The 18,939-nt window shown below is 45.0% G+C and overlaps 1 protein-coding gene across 5 annotated transcripts in view; it reads left to right on the forward strand.

Annotated features, from left to right (window-relative positions):
- LOC140714985 (uncharacterized) overlaps positions 1-18,939 on the forward strand; it is a 129,498-nt gene that overhangs the window by 65,296 nt on the left and 45,263 nt on the right. For all 5 annotated transcript variants that reach the window (XM_073026719.1, XM_073026722.1, XM_073026720.1 and 2 more), the window contains exons 6-9: positions 2,255-2,313; positions 6,280-6,315; positions 11,811-11,863; positions 17,707-17,839. In XM_073026719.1, coding sequence (XP_072882820.1) covers positions 2,255-2,313; positions 6,280-6,315; positions 11,811-11,863; positions 17,707-17,839 — 281 coding nt within the window. The remainder of the gene's footprint in view (positions 1-2,254; positions 2,314-6,279; positions 6,316-11,810; positions 11,864-17,706; positions 17,840-18,939) is intronic.

Here is an 18,939-nt window from a genome sequence, read left to right on the forward strand (position 1 = left end):
ACACTGGGGTATGATACTGGTGGAGGTGGGTCTGTCGCCGTTAACACTGGGGTATGATACTGGTGGAGATGGGTCTGTCACCGTCAACACTGGGGTATGATACTGATGGAGATGGGTCTGTCACCGTTAACACTGGGGTATGATACTGGTGGAGGTGGGTCTGTCACCGTCAACACTGGGGTATGATACTGATGGAGATGGGTCTGTCACCGTTAACACTGGGGTATGATACTGGTGGAGGTGGGTCTGTCACCGTTATCACTGGGGTATGATACTGGTGGAGGTGGGTCTGTCACCGTTAACACTGGGGTATGATACTGGTGGAGATGGGTCTGTCACCGTTAACACTGGGGTATGATACTGGTGGAGATGGGTCTGTCACCGTTAACACTGGGGTATGATACTGGTGGAGATGGGTCTGTCACCGTTAACACTGGGGTATGATACTGGTGGAGATGGGTCTGTCACCGTTAACACTGGGGTATGATACTGGTGGAGATGGGTCTGTCACCGTTAACACTGGGGTATGATACTGGTGGAGATGGGTCTGTCACCGTTAACACTGGGGTATGATACTGGTGGAGATGGGTCTGTCACCGTTAACACTGGGGTATGATACTGGTGGAGATGGGTCTGTCACCGTTAACACTGGGGTATGATACTGGTGGAGATGGGTCTGTCACCGTTAACACTGGGGTATGATACTGGTGGAGGTGTGTCTGTCACCGTTAACACTGGGGTATGATACTGGTGGAGGTGGGTCTGTCACCGTTAACACTGGGGTATGATACTGGTGGAGGTGGGTCTGTCACCGTTAACACTGGGGTATGATACTGGCGGAGATGGGTCTGTCACCGTTAACACTGGGGTATGATACTGGCGGAGGTGGGTCTGTCACCGTTAACACTGGGGTATGATACTGGCGGAGATGGGTCTGTCACCGTTAACACTGGGGTATGATACTGGCGGAGGTGGGTCTGTCACCGTTAACACTGGGGTATGATACTGGCGGAGATGGGTCTGTCACCGTTAACACTGGGGTATGATACTGGCGGAGGTGGGTCTGTCACCGTTAACACTGGGGTATGATACTGGTGGAGATGGGTCTGTCACCGTTAACACTGGGGTATGATACTGGTGGAGGTGGGTCTGTCACCGTTAACACTGGGGTATGATACTGGCGGAGGTGGGTCTGTCACCGTTAACACTGGGGTATGATACTGGCGGAGGTGTGTCTGTCACCGTTAACACTGGGGTATGATACTGGCGGAGGTGGGTCTGTCACCGTTAACACTGGGGTATGATACTGGTGGAGGTGGGTCTGTCACCGTTAACACTGGGGTATGATACTGGTGGAGGTGGGTCTGTCACCGTTAACACTGGGGTATGATACTGGCGGAGATGGGTCTGTCACCGTTAACACTGGGGTATGATACTGGTGGAGGTGTGTCTGTCACCGTTAACACTGGGGTATGATACTGGTGGAGGTGTGTCTGTCACCGTTAACACTGGGGTATGATACTGGTGGAGGTGTGTCTGTCACCGTTAACACTGGGGTATGATACTGGTGGAGGTGTGTCTGTTTCTGTACAAGCCCAATGTTTTGCAAGATTCTTTGAATTATTATCTCTGACATAATTTTTCTCCAGGTTGTATTCTTGTTGGATAAGGTCATATGTCTGTAAATGTGAAGTACAAATGTGAAATATTTATTGGGAGTGGAGAGGAGGAAGTATCTCCAACTTTCTGGCAGGCATGTGAGAAATTATTTTCTTTGAGGCATAGTACAAACAGCTCAGCTTCTGTATTCTCGTATTTGGCTTAAACCAAATAAAATATGTTTCCCCTCAGTAGCCCCCTGAAGTGGCTTGAATTGTAACACTGTGACCCTCTCATGTATAAAGAAGTTGTTCCATTCTGCACTATGAATTCCTGACATAAAGTGTATGGGACATTGGAAAAAAAGTTGAATTTCCCCATGGGGATGAATAAAGTATCTATCTATCTATCTACTCCTTGTTCATTAGAAATAGTATTGACCTGAGCTGCACACTGGTGAGTAATTGATGGGTATCCCGAATTATATTAACAGCAAGCACCCTGTTTGAACGCCATTGATTGGAAAGGTGAGCATCCCAATGTCTTCTTCAGGGCAGGTGCATTCAGTACAAATCTCCCCAGGTTTGGTGCAGTCCTCTGCTCTGCAGTTACCCATATTGATCTTCATTCACCCTTGTCTCTTTATTTTATGCAGAACCTTTCCTCTCACTATTGCTGGTCTTGTCACAGATGAACTTCACCCTTGACCTAGAGGTTAGTGTTGATTTGTTGGATAACCACAATTGGTGTTTTCTTGAACAGCACTCTGATTGTTAATCCAAAAACTTCGAGCGCATCTTCCATTTTGTGACGTTTCAGAAAGACTAGTAGAGTGATTAATGTTTTCCATTAATAAATAGACACAGTTGCAATACCATGGGCTGATTAACCATTTAATAAGACAGTCTGAAGAGGAGATTCCACAAATGCCAGTTGGCATGCTTGGCCTTCATCCCAATGAAACGGACATTCTTAGGGTGGGAGAGAGGTGTCCAGTGAGGTGATACAAGTAGAGAGCCTGAGCTTTTAAAACCATAGCAGTGATTTTGGATGAAGGAATCAAGTACGATCTATCCAAGTTTGCCTGAAAGAAAGCTAAGTAGTCTCGTGGTCTGTTAGGATAGTGCAAAGAGGCTTCTGGGAGAGACAGACAGATTACATGAAAGGACAAGATAAAATGATGTGGGGAAAAATGCAAGGTCACCCACTTGATGGGAAAAGTAAAAATGCTTATTTTAGAAATGGTAAAAATTTGGAAAGTATTAGGTTTCATAGGGACCTAAGTATCCTTGCATGTGAATCGTTGAAGCTTAATGTTTAATACTTTAACCAATTCATTTCCAGCGATGATGCCTGATTTGCTGAGTTCCTCCAGCACTTTGTGAGTGTTACTTATAAACCTCAATCGCTTAACATGGAATACATAGAATAGTGCAGCACATTACAGGCCCTTCAGCCCACAATGTTGTGCCGACCCTCAAACCCTGCCTCCCATATAACCCCCCACCTTAAATTCCTCCATACACCTGTCTAGTAGTCTCTTAAACTTCACTAGTGTATCTGCCTCCACCACTGACTCAGGCAGTGCATTCCACGCACCAACCACTCTCTGAGTGAAAAACCTTCCTCTAATATCCCCCTTGAACTTCCCTCCCCTTACCTTAAAGCCATGTCCTCTTGTACTGAGCAGTGGTGCCCTGGGGAAGAGGCGCTCGCTGTCCACTCTATCTATTTCTCTTAATATTTTTTACACCTCTATCATGTCTCCTCTCATCCTCCTTCTCTCCAAAGGGTAAAGCCCTAGCTCCCTTATTCTCTGATTATAATCCATACTCTCTAAACCAGGCAGCATCCTGGTAAATCTCCTCTGTACCCTTTCCAATGCTTCCACATCCTTCCTATAGTGAGGTGACCAGAACTGGACACAATACTCCAAGTGTGGCCTAACTAGAGTTTTATAGAGCTGCATCATTACATGATGTCTCTTAAACTCTATCCCTCGACTTATGAAAGCTAACACTCCATAAGCTTTCTTAACTACCCATCTACCTGTGAGGCAACTTTCAGGGATCTGTGGACATGTACCCCCAGATCCCTCTGCTCCTCCACACTACCAAGTATCCTGCCATTTACTTTGTACTCTGCCTTGGAGTTTGTCCTTCCAAAGTGTACCACCTCACACTTCTCCAGGTTGAACTCCATCTGCCACTTCTCAGCCCACTTCTGCATCCTATCAATGTCTCTCTGCAATCTTCGACAATCCTCTACACTATCTACAACACCACCAACCTTTGTGTCGTCTGCAAACTTGCCAACCCACCCTTCTACCCCCACATCCAGGTTGTTAATAAAAATCACAAAAAGTAGAGGTCCCAGAACTGATCCTTGTGGGACACCACTAGTCACAACCCTCCAATCTGAATGTACTCCCTCCACCATGACCCTCTGCCTTCTGCAGGCAAGCCAATTCTGAATCCACCTGGCCAAACTTCCCTGGATCCCATGCCTTCTGACTTTCTGAATAAGCCTACGTTGTGGAACCTTCTCAAATGCCTTACTAAAATCCATGTAGATCACATCCACTGCACTACCCTCATCTATATGCCTGGTCACCTCCTCAAAGAACTCTATCAGGCTTGTTAGGCAAAATCTGCCCTTCACAAAGCCATGCTGACTGTCCCTGATCAGACCATGATTCTCTAAATGCCCATAGATCCTATCTCTAAGAATATTTTCCAACAGCTTTCCCACCACGGACGTAAGGCTCACTGGTCTATAATTACCTGGACTATCCCTACTACCTTTTTTGAACAAGGGGACAACATTCGCCTCCCTCCAATCCTCCGGTACCATTCCCGTGGACAACGAGGACATAAAGATCCTAGCCAGAGGCTCAGCAATCTCTTCCCTTGCCTCGTGAAGCAGTCTGAGGAATATTCCATCAGGCCCCGGGGACTTATCTGTCCTAATGTATTTTAACAACTCCAGCACCTCCAACACCTTAATATCAACATGCTCCAGAACATCAACCTCACTCATATTGTCCTCACCGTCATCAAGTTCCCTCTCAGTGGTGAATACCAAAGAGAAGTATTCATTGAGGACCTCGCTCACTTCCACAGCCTCCAGGCACATCTTCCCACCTTTATCTCTAATCGGTCCTACCTTCACTCCTGTCAGCCTTTTGTTCTTCACATTATTGAAGAATGCCTTGGGGTTTTCCTTTACCCTATCACATTCCAAGGAAACAGAACTAGCCTCTCCAATCTCAAACCAATCATAATTGGAATATTGTGTTCAGTTCTGGTCACAACGTTATACGAAGGATGTGGAAGCTTTAGAGAGGATGCAGAGGGGATTTACCAGGATGCAGCTTGCATCACAGGGCAGGTTTTATGAAGATAGGTTGAGCAAGCTGGGGCTTTTTTCTTTGGAGTGAAGGAGGATGAGAGGTGACTTGATAGAGGTGTACAAAATGATAAGAGGAATAAACTCAGTGAATAGCTGGAGACTTTTCCCCAGGGTGGAAACAGCTCATACAAGGGCATAATTTTAAGGTAACTGGAGGAAAGTATAGTGGGGATGTCAGAATTAACTTTTTTAAAGGGATGGGTGGCTGAAATGTCTTACCGGAGGCAGATACAATAGGGGAATTTCAGGAACTGTTGGATAGGCCCACGAATGATAAAAAGAAAGGAGGGTTATGTTGGAGGGAAGAATTGTGTAGGAGCTTAGGTTTAAAAGGTCAACACAACATCATGGCCGAAGGGCCCATACTGTGTAGTAATGTTTTGTATTTTTACCATGGTTGAAACACTATCCCATGTAGCATCCTGGTAAATCACATGTGTCTCCAACTAGAGGACCAAGATTTAAATGCATCAGAGGCAGATTTTTTCATCCAAAGGACAGTTAGAATCTGGAGTGCATAATATGAGAGGTGGTGGAAACAGGCACTCTTTCACCATTTAAGTTGGTATCTAGATGAGCACTTGAATTGTCAAGCATCACTCTGCGGTTGGAGGAGCAACACCTGCAGTCTGTTAGCGTGAAGATCAATTTCTCTAACATTGTAATAGAGTGGTGCACTGAAGGTTCACCAGATTGATTCTTGGGATGGAGAGTCTGACCTTTGAAAAGAGATTAAGCAGACAGGGTCTGTATTCTATTCAGTTTAGAAAGCTGAGAGTTGATTGCAATGGAACAACTCCATTAACAGAGTAGTGCATGGATTCTAGATAGTAAGAATTTTATTTCCCAGGAGGCACAGTGATGGAGCTAGTAAAGCTTCCCCTCAGCTCCAGGCTTGAATAGGCAAGGCATAAAATATATATCGGTTGAATATAGATTAGTGTAGCTGTACAAAAACATCAGCATGACCATGGTGAGCCCAAGGGCCCATTTTTATGCTTCTGTTCTCTCCACAGATGTTGCCTGACCCTCTGAGTATTCTCACTATTTTCTGTTTTAATTTGTATGTAAAGTAAATATACTGTAATAGAGGCTTTGAACCTGAAAAGAATGCTTAATATGTAGCAGTTTCCATTTTCAGGCCATTCTAATCTTTCAACAGCAAATTGGTTCCAAGTAAAAACTGAATGGAGATTGTCAAACTAATTCTATGTCAGGAACTAACTCAAAATTGCTGAAGTGTATTAATATGATGCCTCTTCTCTTTAGAACAGCAGTTTTCTGGACGAGAGCTGGCTCCTTCCAGTAAGTATTTCAAATCTATAATCAGAGAGAATGGCGGCAGCCTCTTCCGTTCATTGCAGGAGATTTACATGGAATGATGTAGAATATGAAATGGGCAGCTGCTCCAACTTTCTTTACCAGCATTTATATTGCTCACGTTCCTCTTTGCAATGATATCAAAGCATCTACAGTACAGACACTTATACAGTGAAACTAATAAACAAGCTGTAGTTGTGTATTTAATGTTTTGCTAGTATTTGAGTACTATTGCAAATATATTGTTGGAGTAAGGGCTCTTGTAATTTAAATAATTCATTGCAAGTTATATATACATAACTACATGAATTACGTACGTCATCACGCACATACATACATGCACATCTTGGTTAAAGTAAGGCCGAAGTTAGACCCACATTCCTAGACTCCCATGTTGTCCTTTGAATTAGTTTAATGTTTCAAAGTTACCAAACATAACAGTAATGGTGCTGGGTCAACAAGTTTCCACCACATCCATACTGAATTTACTGGTGATCATTTTGTGTCATTGGGTCTTGCTTTGGGTCCCATCTTTACATCTATCTGTTCAAACATGTCTACTTTCCCAATACTAGTCTGTTCAGCCTTATCTGTAATTATAATCTCAATTCTGGTATCTTCCTTCTAAATCATTTGACACAATTGGTTTCTCTACGGTGAAACCAGACTGTGTGCTTCATTATTTTGCCCCCTATATTCTCCACTTTTGTTAAATCAAAAGTTCACAATCAGAAGAAAACTGTAGGTCCCTGTATCTGGTAATTAGACTGGGAATGTCAGCAGGGATATTTCACATGGAAAGCACCAGAGGCAGCCATTTTCCACATCCAAAATCAAAAATATACAGGAGCAGGAAATCAGAAATAAAACCCCAAAATGCTGAAAACACTCTGCAGGCCAGGCAACATCTGTGAAGGAAGAAATAGTTAGGTCAACAACTGTAAGTTATAGTGAATGGTGTTGGCGTGTGGCCAAGTGGTTAAGGCGTTCGTCTAGTTATTTGAAGGTTGCTAGTAAGAGCCTTGGCTGAGGCTTGTGTGTGTGTCCTTGAGCAAGGCACTTAACCACACATTGCTCTGTGACACCGGTGCCAAGCTATATGGGTCCTAATGCCCTTCCCTTGGACAACACTGGTGGCGTGGAGAGGGGAGACTTGCAGCTTGGGCAACTGTCGGTCTTCCATTTTTAAAAAAAAAACCTTGCCCAGGCTTGTGCCCTGGAAACTTTCCAAAGTGCAAATCCATGGTCTATCGAGACTAACGGAGGCCTATACACAGTGAATGGTCATTGATCTAAAGCAGGGATTCATAACTTGGATAGACCCCTTGAGGAACCATAGATAGATTCTAGGGGGTCTGTGAACTTAGATGGGAAAAAATTACATCCTTATTTTTACTAATCTCTAACTGAAATTTAGCATTTCCTTCCATTATTAACGTAAACAAAAAACTATGGTAGTATTGGCAATACCCATGACTTTGTCACCAGTAAAAATCAGACATTTTCATATCAAGTTAATAAATATCAATAAATATCTCAAAATATCACTCGTGGTATGCTCATTGCTACTTGTTATATAATGCATTAATAAAGAAGCACATATATAGTTAGTATACCACATTTTAAAATATTTTGATAACTACATTTCAATATAATTGGTTTCTTTTGTAATCCAATGTATTTAACTTTATATATTTAAATACATTATTCTGAGAAGGGATCCATGGATTCACCAGACTGACAAAGGGGTCCATGGATTCACCAGACTGACAAAGGGGTCCATGGGCTTCACCGGACTGATAAAGGGGTCCATGGATTCACCAGACTGACAAAGGGGTCCATGGATTCACCGGACTGACAAAGGGGTCCATGGATTCACCGGACTGACAAAGGGGTCCATGGATTCACCGGACTGACAAAGGGGTCCGTGGGCTTCACCGGACTGACAAAGGGGTCCGTGGATTCACCGGACTGACAAAGGGGTCCGTGGGCTTCACCGGACTGACAAAGGGGTCCGTGGATTCACCGGACTGACAAAGGGGTCCGTGGATTCACCGGACTGACAAAGGGGTCCATGGATTCACCGGACTGATAAAGGGGTCTGTGGATTCACCGGACTGATAAAGGGGTCCATGGATTCACCGGACTGACAAAGGGGTCCATGGATTCACCGGACTGACAAAGGGGTCCGTGGATTCACCGGACTGACAAAGGGGTCCGTGGATTCACCGGACTGACAAAGGGGTCCGTGGATTCACCGGACTGACAAAGGGGTCCGTGGGCTTCACCGGACTGACAAAGGGGTCCATGGATTCACCGGACTGACAAAGGGGTCCGTGGGCTTCACCGGACTGACAAAGGGGTCCATGGATTCACCGGACTGACAAAGGGGTCCGTGGATTCACCGGACTGACAAAGGGGTCCGTGGATTCACCGGACTGACAAAGGGGTCCGTGGATTCACCGGACTGACAAAGGGGTCCGTGGATTCACCGGACTGACAAAGGGGTCCGTGGGCTTCACCGGACTGACAAAGGGGTCCGTGGATTCACCGGACTGACAAAGGGGTCCGTGGATTCACCGGACTGACAAAGGGGTCCATGGGCTTCACCGGACTGACAAAGGGATCCGTGGATTCACCGGACTGACAAAGGGATCCGTGGATTCACCGGACTGACAAAGGGGTCCGTGGATTCACCGGACTGACAAAGGGGTCCGTGGATTCACCGGACTGACAAAGGGGTCCGTGGGCTTCACCGGACTGACAAAGGGGTCCGTGGGCTTCACCGGACTGACTGACAAAGGGGTCCATGAATTCACCGGACTGAAAAAGGGATCCGTGGATTCACCGGACTGACAAAGGGATCCGTGGATTCACCGGACTGACAAAGGGATCCGTGGATTCACCGGACTGACAAAGGGGTCCGTGGATTCACCGGACTGACAAAGGGATCCGTGGATTCACCGGACTGACAAAGGGATCCGTGGATTCACCGGACTGACAAAGGGGTCCGTGGATTCACCGGACTGACAAAGAGGTCCATGTGCTTCACCGGACTGACAAAGGGATCCGTGGATTCACCGGACTGACAAAGGGGTCCGTGGGCTTCACCGGACTGACAAAGGGGTCCGTGGGCTTCACCGGACTGACAAAGGGGTCCGTGGGCTTCACCGGACTGTCAAAGGGGTCCGTGGGCTTCACCGGACTGTCAAAGGGGTCCATGGATTCACCGGACTGACAAAGGGGTCCATGGATTCACCGGACTGACAAAGGGGTCTGTGGATTCACCGGAACGACAAAGGGGTCCATGGTTAAGAAATCCTGGATCTAGAGTCATAACTCTGTTTCTCTGTCGACCATTGCCTCTTGACCTGCTCAGGGTTTGAAGCATAATTTAGCTTTAATCCAACACCATTTAATTTCTAACAGTAGTCATTGTTGTAACACATTGCAGAAAAGTGATGAAAACAATTGTAGTATCCCTAACATAAGTTACCATGTTTGGCAGGAATTGAGACTGGGAATTTCTGCTTTGTATAGCCATAGGCTTCAAAGTATATTTATTATGAAAGTACATACATGTCACCATTTACAACCCTGAGATTAATTTTCTTGCAGGCATTCATAATAAATACAATGAACATAATAGAGTTAATGAAAGTCCACATCCAACAGGATGGTCAAACAACCAATGTGCAAAAGACAGCAAACTGTGTAAATACAAAAGGAAAACAATTAGGATAATAAATAAATATGAAATAAATATCAAGCATATGATGTGAAGAGTTCTGAAAGGGAGTCCATTGGTTTGGGAACAGTTCAGTGATGGGCAAGTGTACTTGAGTAAAGTTAATCTCCTCTGGTTCAAGAGCCTGACAGTTGAGGGGTAATACAGTTCCTGAACCTGGAGCTGTGAGTCCTGAGGCTCCTGTACCATCTCCCTGATGGCAGCAGCAAGAAAAGAGAATGACCTGGATGGTGGGGAACCTTGAAGATGGACGCTGTTTTCCGGTGACAACACCCCATATAGATGCTGGGGTGGGGAGGGCTTTTCCCATCATGCACTGGCCTGTTTCCACTACCTTTTGTAGGATTTTCCATTCAAAGACAATAGACAATAGGTGCAGAAGTAGACCATTCGGCCCTTCGAGCCTACACCACCATTCTGAGATCATGGCTGATCATCTACTATCAATACCCGGTTCCTGCCTTGTCCCCATATCCTTTGATACCCCTATCCATAAGATACCTATCTAGCTCCTTCTTGAAAGACATTGGTGTTTCCGTACCAGGCCATGATGCAACCAGTCAATATACTCTCCACTGCACATCTATAGAAGTTTGTCAAAGTTTTAGATGTCATGCCGAATCTTCACACACTTCTAAGAAAGTAGAGGCACTACTGTGCTTTCTTCGTAATGGCACCTGTTTGTTGGACCCAGGGCAGATCCTCTGAAATGATAACTCCAAGCTGACCCTCTCCACCTCTGATGAGGACTGACTTGTAGAGCTCTGATTTCCTCCTCCTGAGGTCAATAATCAGCTCCTTGATCTTGCTGACATTGAATGAGCCAGATTTTCAATCTCCCTCCTATGTACTGATTTGTCACCACCTTTTATTCGGTCAGCATCAGCAAATTTAAATCTGGCATTGGAGCTGTGCTTAGCCTCATTGTCACAAGTATAAAGTGAGTAGAGCAGGGAGCGAAGCACACAGCCTTGAGGTGCACCTGTGCTGGTGGAGATCGTGCTGCCAGTCTGCAAGTGAGGAAATTGAGCATCCAGTTGAGGTCTAGGTCTTGAAGCTTATTGATTAGTTCTGAGGGGATGATGGTATTGATTTGTAGTTAGTGAAGAGCATCCAGATGTTTCACAATTGAGTGAAGAGCCAGTGAAATGGCAACTGCTGTTGACCTGTTGTGCCGATCCAAGTCACTTTTCAGGTAGATAAGTTTCATCACCAACCTTTAAAAGCATTTCATCACAGTGAACGTAAGTGCTATAGATGATGGTCACTGAGGCACGATACTACTTTCTTCATAGGCACCGGTATGATTGAAGCAGGTGACTGCGGAAGAGAGAGGGTAAAGGTGAACACTCCAGCCAGTTGATCAGCACAGGTCTTTAGTACTTGGCTTCTTGCCATTGCAGCCAAAATGTACCTAATTTCTTCATTTACATTAATTCTTAAGAGACCCAGAGAGTGAAGATTAATTTGTTTCTTGCTATCCTATGCGCTCAATCTGTGTAGTAAGCCGTTTTGGAGAATATTAAATGAAGTTAGCTGATGATATAAAGTGGGAGCAAATGTGCTGTGTCTCTTTTACTTTCCTTTTCCTTTAATTGCATTTCTGCTACACACTAAAAGTTAAATCCATTTGACCTAATTATTCTTCCTGAAGAATATTTGGGAACAGAGAAGCACATTGCACTGTGTACTTCCCAGGAGAGTAATCTAACACAGACTTGTTCTCACATAGGTGTGTGAAATGTATAACACTGTCCCTTGCCGGGAACTGGGAATGGTGCTCAGGTAAGATGTCATTTTGAATTAGAAGTCTCACCAAGAAAGTTGATTTGATTTACTTGTACATTGCAGTGTAACTATCTATCGTGTGAGCACCATTATCATTTCAGCATGTCAATGTATGCTTCCATTTTATCTGTAGATAGCAATTGTTTCACGGGTAACTTTCTGTGGGCTATCATCACACACGCTTAAAGGAGAGTACCTACTGTGTACCTAATGTGTACTTGATTAAACTTGTCATGCCCGCACATTTGACAAATACATCAGACATAGAAGCAGGATTGGGCCATTTGGCCGATCTAGTCTGCTCTATGTTCCATCAATGGCTGATTTATTATCCCTCTTGAACCACATTCCCCTGCCTTCTCCCTATAACCTTTGACATCCTTACTAATCAAGAACTATCGTCCTCTGTTTTAAGTGTACCAAATGACTTGACCTCCACAGCCATCTGTGGCAATGAATTCCAAAAATTCACCACCCTCTGGCTAAGGAAATTCCTCATCTCTGTGCTAAAGGGACATTCTTTTATTCTGAGGCTGGGCCGTTTGGACCTTTACTATAGGAAGCATCCTCTCCACGTCCACCCCATCTAGGTCTTTCAACATTCGATAGCATTCAAAGAGATTCCCCCCCCCCCCCCATTCTTTTAAGCTCCAGCGAGTACAGGCCCAGAGCTATCAAACGCTCCTCGTATGTCAACCCATTCATTCCTAGGATCATTCTCATGAATCTCCTCTGGACCCTCGCCAATGCCAGTACGTGCTGATAACAGACCCAAAACTGGTCAAAGCAATCCAAGAGCAGCCTGACCAATGCCTTATTAAGCCTCAGCATTTATCCTTTTATATTCTGATACTCGCCATCTCTCACGCCTACACACCATCCTGGACAAAACGGTCCACTTAATTGCCACCTAATCCATTACACTAAATATTCATCCCTCACTGCTAGAGTACTATGGTTGCTGTGTCTGCGATCTGCAAAGTCACCTAGGCTAGTCCAACCACTCCTCTCAAGACCCCAACCTCTGCCACCAAGAAGTATAAGGGCAGCATTGGGCACATTGGAACACCTTTACATGTGGCATAAATTTATTACTGCACATCACCCAGGTAACGCCAACCTTACTGTAAAGTATGGACCAGGTAGCATCTTGCTATGGAGATGCTTTTCAGCAGCAGGGATGGCAAATTTGGTCAGGATTAATGGGACGATGATTGTTGCTAAATACAGAGAGATCCTGGATAAAACCTGCTAGACTTTGCCAAAAAGCTTAAACTGGGGAGGAAGCTGGTCTTTCAGCAGGACAACAAGCTAAAGCATACTGCCAGAGCAGCCATGGGAAATAGAAGAATTTGGGGAATCTTATTAAAGTCTACCAAATGTTGAAAGGATTAGATAGCGTGGATGTGGAGAGGATGTTTCCTATGATTGGGGTATCCAGAACTAGAGGCCACAGCCTCAAAATTGAGAAGTGACCTTTTAGAACAGAGGTAAGGAAGAATTTTTTTAGCCAGAGAGTAGTGAATCTGTAGAATGCTCTGCCACAGACTGCGGTGGAGGCCAACTCTACGCTTATATTTAAAGCGGAAGCTTGTAGTTTCCTGATTGAACAGGGCATCAAAGGATATGATGAGAAGGCAGATGTATGGGTTGAGTGGGATCTGAAATCAGCCATTATGGAATAGCAGAGCAGACTCAATGGGCTGAATGGCCTAACTCTGCTCCTATGTCTTATGGTCTTATGTCTATGTTTAATCCAAGCATCCCATATGTCTATGTCTAATAAGTCAAAGTCAGCATGGTTTCTGTAAAGAGAAATCTTGCCTGACAAATCTGTTAGAGTTCTTAAAGGAAATAACAAGCAGGGCAGACAAAGGAGAGATTTCTCAATCTCTCTCTGTCTCCATCTCTGGAGACAATCTATCTACTGATATCTTTATAAGCCAACTGATATTCACAGCTGCCTGGACCCTCTTTCCAGCCTCTCACTTGTAAAATTACCTTCCTCTTCTCTCAGTTCTTCCATCTCTACCACATCTGCTTCATTCACGAACTAATGAAATGTCCTTCTTCAAAGAATGGGACTTCCCTTCCTCCACCATCAACACTGCCCTCACCCGCATCTCTTTCATTTTGTGCAAGTCTGCCCTCACCCTGTCCTCTTGCCACAGCACCAGGGAGAGGGTTCCTTCTGTTCTCACCTGCTACCCCACTAGACATGTCCAGCACATAATTCTTTAACTTCTGCCATCACCAACGAGATCCCACCACCAAGCATATCATTTCCCCCCTTCCCCCACCTCCACTGTACGTTTTCCACAGGGATCACTCCCTACACAACTTCCTTGTCCATTCGTCCCTCCCCCCGATCTCCCTCCTGGTACTATCCTTGCAAGCGGAACGTGTGCCATACCTGCCCCTACACCACCTCCCTCACTACCATTCAGGGCCCAATACAGTCCTTCCAGGTGAGGCAACATTTCATCTGTGAGTCTGTTGGGATCATCTATTGCATCTGGTGTGGCCTCTTTATATCGGTGAGAGACAATGTAGATTGGGAGATCTCTTTGCCGAACACCCACGCTTCATCCGTCAGAAAAAGTGGGACTCCTGGTAGCCACTTGTTGCAATTCTACTTCCCATTCAGACATGTCAGTCCATGGCCTCCTCTACTGCTGTGATGAAGCCACAGTCAGGTTGGAGGAGCAACACATTATATCTCACATGCATGAACATCGATTTCTCGAACTTCTGGTAATAGCCTCCACCCCTTCACTATTCCCCTTTTATAATTTTACTAGAAATTGCAACAAGAAATGCAGTACTCACTTCCATAAGGTCATAAGATGTAGGAGCAGAAGTAGGCCATTCGGCCTTTCGAGTCTGCTCCACCATTCAATCATGGGCTGAACCAATTCTTCCCGTCATCTCCATTCCCCTGACTTCACCCCATACCCTTTGATGTCCTAACTAATCAAGAACGTATCTATCTCTGCCTTAAATGCACCCAATGACTTGGCCTCCACAGCTGCTCATGGCAACAAATTCCACAGATTTACCACCCTCTGACTAAAGTAATTTTTCTTCATCTCTGTTCTAAATGGACATCCTTCAATCCTGAAGTCATGCCCTCTTGTCCTGGACTCCCCTACCATGGGAAATAACTTTGCCATATTGAATCTGTTCAAGCCTCTTAATCCAATGTCAGTATGTCCTTTCTAAAATAAAGAGCCCAAAACTGCACATAATACTCCAAGTGTGGTCTCATGAGTGCCATATAGAACCTCAACATCACATCCCTGCTCTTATATTCGATACCTCTAGAAATGAATGCCAACATTACATTTGCTTTCTTCACCACCGACTCAACCTGAAGGTTAACCTTTAGCGTACCCTGCACAAGGACTCCCAAGTCCCTTTGCATCTTTGCATTTTGAATTCTCTCCCCATCTAAATAATAGTCTGCCCTTTTATTTCTTCCACCAAAGTGCATGACCATACACTTTACAACATTGTATTTCATTTGCCACTTCTTTGCCCATTCCCCTAAACTATCTAAGTCTCTCTGCAGGCTCTCTGTTTCCTCAACACTACCCGCTCCTCCACCTATCTTTGTAGCATCGGTAAGTTTAACCACAAATCCATTAATCCCATAGTCCAAATCATTGACGTACATTGTAAAAAGCATCAGTCCCAACACTGACCCCTGTGGAACTCCACTGGTAACCGGCAGCCAGCCAGAATAGGATCCCTTTATTCCCACTCTCTGTTTTCTGCTGATCAGCCAATGCTCCATCCATGCTAGTAACTTCCCTGTAATTCCATGGGCTCTTATCTTGTTTAGCAACCTCATGTGCGGCACCTTGTCAAAGGCCTTCTGAAAATCCAAGTACATGACATCTACTGCATCTCCTTTGTCTAACCTGCTTGTAATTTCCTCAAAAAATTGCAGTAGGTTAGTCAGGCAGGATTTCTCTTTCAGGAAACCATGCTGGCTTTGACCTATCGTGTCATGTGCCTCCAGCTACACCATAATCTCATCCTTAACAATCGATTCCAACAACTTCCCAACCACTGATGTCAGGCTAACAGGTCTATAGTTTCCTTTCTGCTTCCTACCCAACTCCCTGAATTCTCTCTTCAAGACCTCCTCCCTTTTTCTACCTGTGTCATTGGTACCAACATGAACCAAGACTTCTGGCTGTTCACCCTCTCCCTTCAGAATGCTCTGCACCTGATCCAAGATATCCCGTACCCTGGCGTCTGGGAGGCAACACACCATGCGGGTAACTCTATCAGGCTGACAGAAACTCCTGTCTGTTCCCCTCACTATGGAATCCCCTATGACTACTGCATTCCTCATCATCTTCGCTCCCTTCTGCACCATAGAACTAGGCTCAGTGCCAGAGACCCGATCACCGTGGTCGTCCTCTGTCAGGTCACCCCCCTCAACCGCATCCAAAACAAGATAACGATTACTGACGGGGGTGACCACAGGGGTGTTCTCGACTATCTGAACTCTTCCCTTCCCTGACCGTCACCCACTTGTCTAACTCCTGCAGCCTCGGGGTGACTAACTCCCTGTAGCTCCTCTCTGTCTCCTGTTCACTCTCCCTGTAGGTCATCCAGCCGCAGCTCCAGATCCCTAACACAGTCTCTCAGGAGCTGCATCTCGGTGCACTTGGTGCAGATGTGGTCATCTGGGAGGCTGGAAGATTCCCAGGATTCCCACATCTGACACCCAGAGCAAAATACTAACCCTACAAGACATGCTCTCTATTCCTCCAAAAAAAAACAAAGTCCACTCACCCACTTACCTCGCTGAAGCCCGAATGAGCCAAAGCCCCGCCACTCTGCTTCAGATCACTCCGTCGATGGCCACTCCTTTGATGACCGCCCTGCTAGGCAGTGTCTCCTTTTTATGCCTGAACCTTCCTTGCTCTCCAACTCACAATGGTGCTTTGGTTGTAGCCGAGTTCCCGCGAAGCTTTCCCCTTTTAAACTCCTCTCCCGAATGAGCCAAAGCCCCGCCACTCTGCCTCAGACCTCTCTTTCAGTAATCTGATGGGTTCCATTTCCTTGTAATTTTTCAAAATGTTGTTCTGCTGTCCATCTCTACCCGCATCAGTGCTCTGAATTTATAATTGTTATATGTTATGCTTAATCTTTATAAAAATAGTGGTCCACCCTCAGCTAGATCATTGTGTTCAGTTCTAGTTGCCTCTTTACAGGATGTTATGACATTAGAGTAGATCAAAAAAGGTTCATGAGCATGGGTCCTGCGACGAGGGGCTGGAGTTACAAGGGTAGATTAAGGATGCAGGGATTGTTTCCTTTAGAACAGGCTGAGGGGAGATCTGGTAGAGACAGATAAAATGCTGAGGGGGGCAGGCAATAGTGGGAGGCTGCTCCCTGTGAGTAAAAGTTGAGAACACAGGGCATAGATGGAAAATAAAGGGAAGGGCGTTGATCGTGGAAGTGTGATATATTAGGATTTTTTTTTAATGAAGTGTGTAGTTGGAATAAAGTTTGGATGGTGGTGGACATGGGTTCCATTTGAGAAAGAACTGGAGAAAACTTAGCAAAGCTACAGAGAAAGGGCCTAGTGTGGGACAAGAAGTTGTGCTGGTAAAGAGCTGATGTGAATATGAAAAAGCCCAAATGGTCCCTTTCTCTGCTGAAACGGTTCTGCAATTTGGTCCTGTAATGGAAGTTGCAGTGTGGTGATTCAAACATGAACTTGAGGTGAAAGAAAAAAAACTACCTTTTGATTTCAGTCACTCTCTGTATGAGCCATTGGTTAGAAGCTGTACCCACTGACAACTGGCATTGCCTTTCAGGTATGCTGATGGTCGTATTTTTATAACGGAGGTTGTTCCAGGAAGTCAAGCTGAGGCAGATGAATGTGTTCAGGCAGGAGACATCATCGACGGAATCAACGGCATTTCTTTGAGAAATGCTAAAGGAGGAGAGGTATGTACGTCTTGCTCATTGCCAAAGAACAACATCAGGCATACATTGTGTCATTACTGTAGCTGCCATTGGTCTAAGTTAGAGCCCAGGCCCACATTGATAGCTCGTTCCTTCAGTTCCTTCACACACAGGATAACTTGCCTATTATCCTTCTGTGCACCCATAGGATGTGGCTGTCAGTAGCAGTACCAGGAGTTATTGTTGATCTTCAAATATTATAAAGCTGGCAGTGACCCCACACCTTGAACCTTTGTGAAGAAACTGCTATCAGTTAAGGTAGTGAAAGGTTTCCTAGTACCAATGTATGAATTGTGACACATATCCAAACGTGTTCTTTGAAGTGCTGTAGATTAAGGCGAACAGGATGTTATAGCATTATACTTAGATGTCCAGAAAGCATTTGATAAGGTGGATCTCAAAAGGTTATTGCAGAACAATAAAAGATCGTGCTGTAGGAGCTAACTTACTGGCATGATTAGAAAATTGGTGAGCTAGCTACCAGGGAATAAAGTAGAAATAAGAATGATAACAAGTACATTCAGTGGTGTGGTGTAGTGATCAGTACTGGGCCAAGTGGTAGAGGTCACAAATGTAGGAGGTATTGGTAAAGAAACAGTCCTTATGTAATTTGTCCAACTAAGGTTCTGGTCAGTGATACTCTGGGGTGTTGGATGTAATACTTTTGAAGGGAGGAGTTGGCTAGATTCTTCTTTTAGAGGTGGTCTTGCCTGGCACCAATGACCAGACAAGTTAGGGAGAGGAGTAGATGGATCACTTGGCCCTTTTGAGCCAGTTATGCTATTTACTAAGATCACAGCTGATTGGGCTGTAATCCTAACAATGTTTGTCTGCTCCCAATAACATTGGTACAACAACTATCAACCGGGCTTCGCTGCACGTGAGCACAGAATGTTTTGTTATCTGAGAAATTCCCAATAGAATTGAGCAATGTTACCATCATCAGCGAACTTGTCATTTCCTAATTTATGATGACGGTAGGTCACGCTAAATTAGCTGTAGGTTGGAGAATTACTTTGGGGTATTCCCATCAAGTCTTCCCAGGAGCTGTTCTACTTTCATTTTCACTCATTAGGCTATAT

This window comes from Hemitrygon akajei, chromosome 22, assembly GCF_048418815.1.
Source record: "Hemitrygon akajei chromosome 22, sHemAka1.3, whole genome shotgun sequence".
NCBI lineage: Eukaryota > Metazoa > Chordata > Chondrichthyes > Myliobatiformes > Dasyatidae > Hemitrygon > Hemitrygon akajei.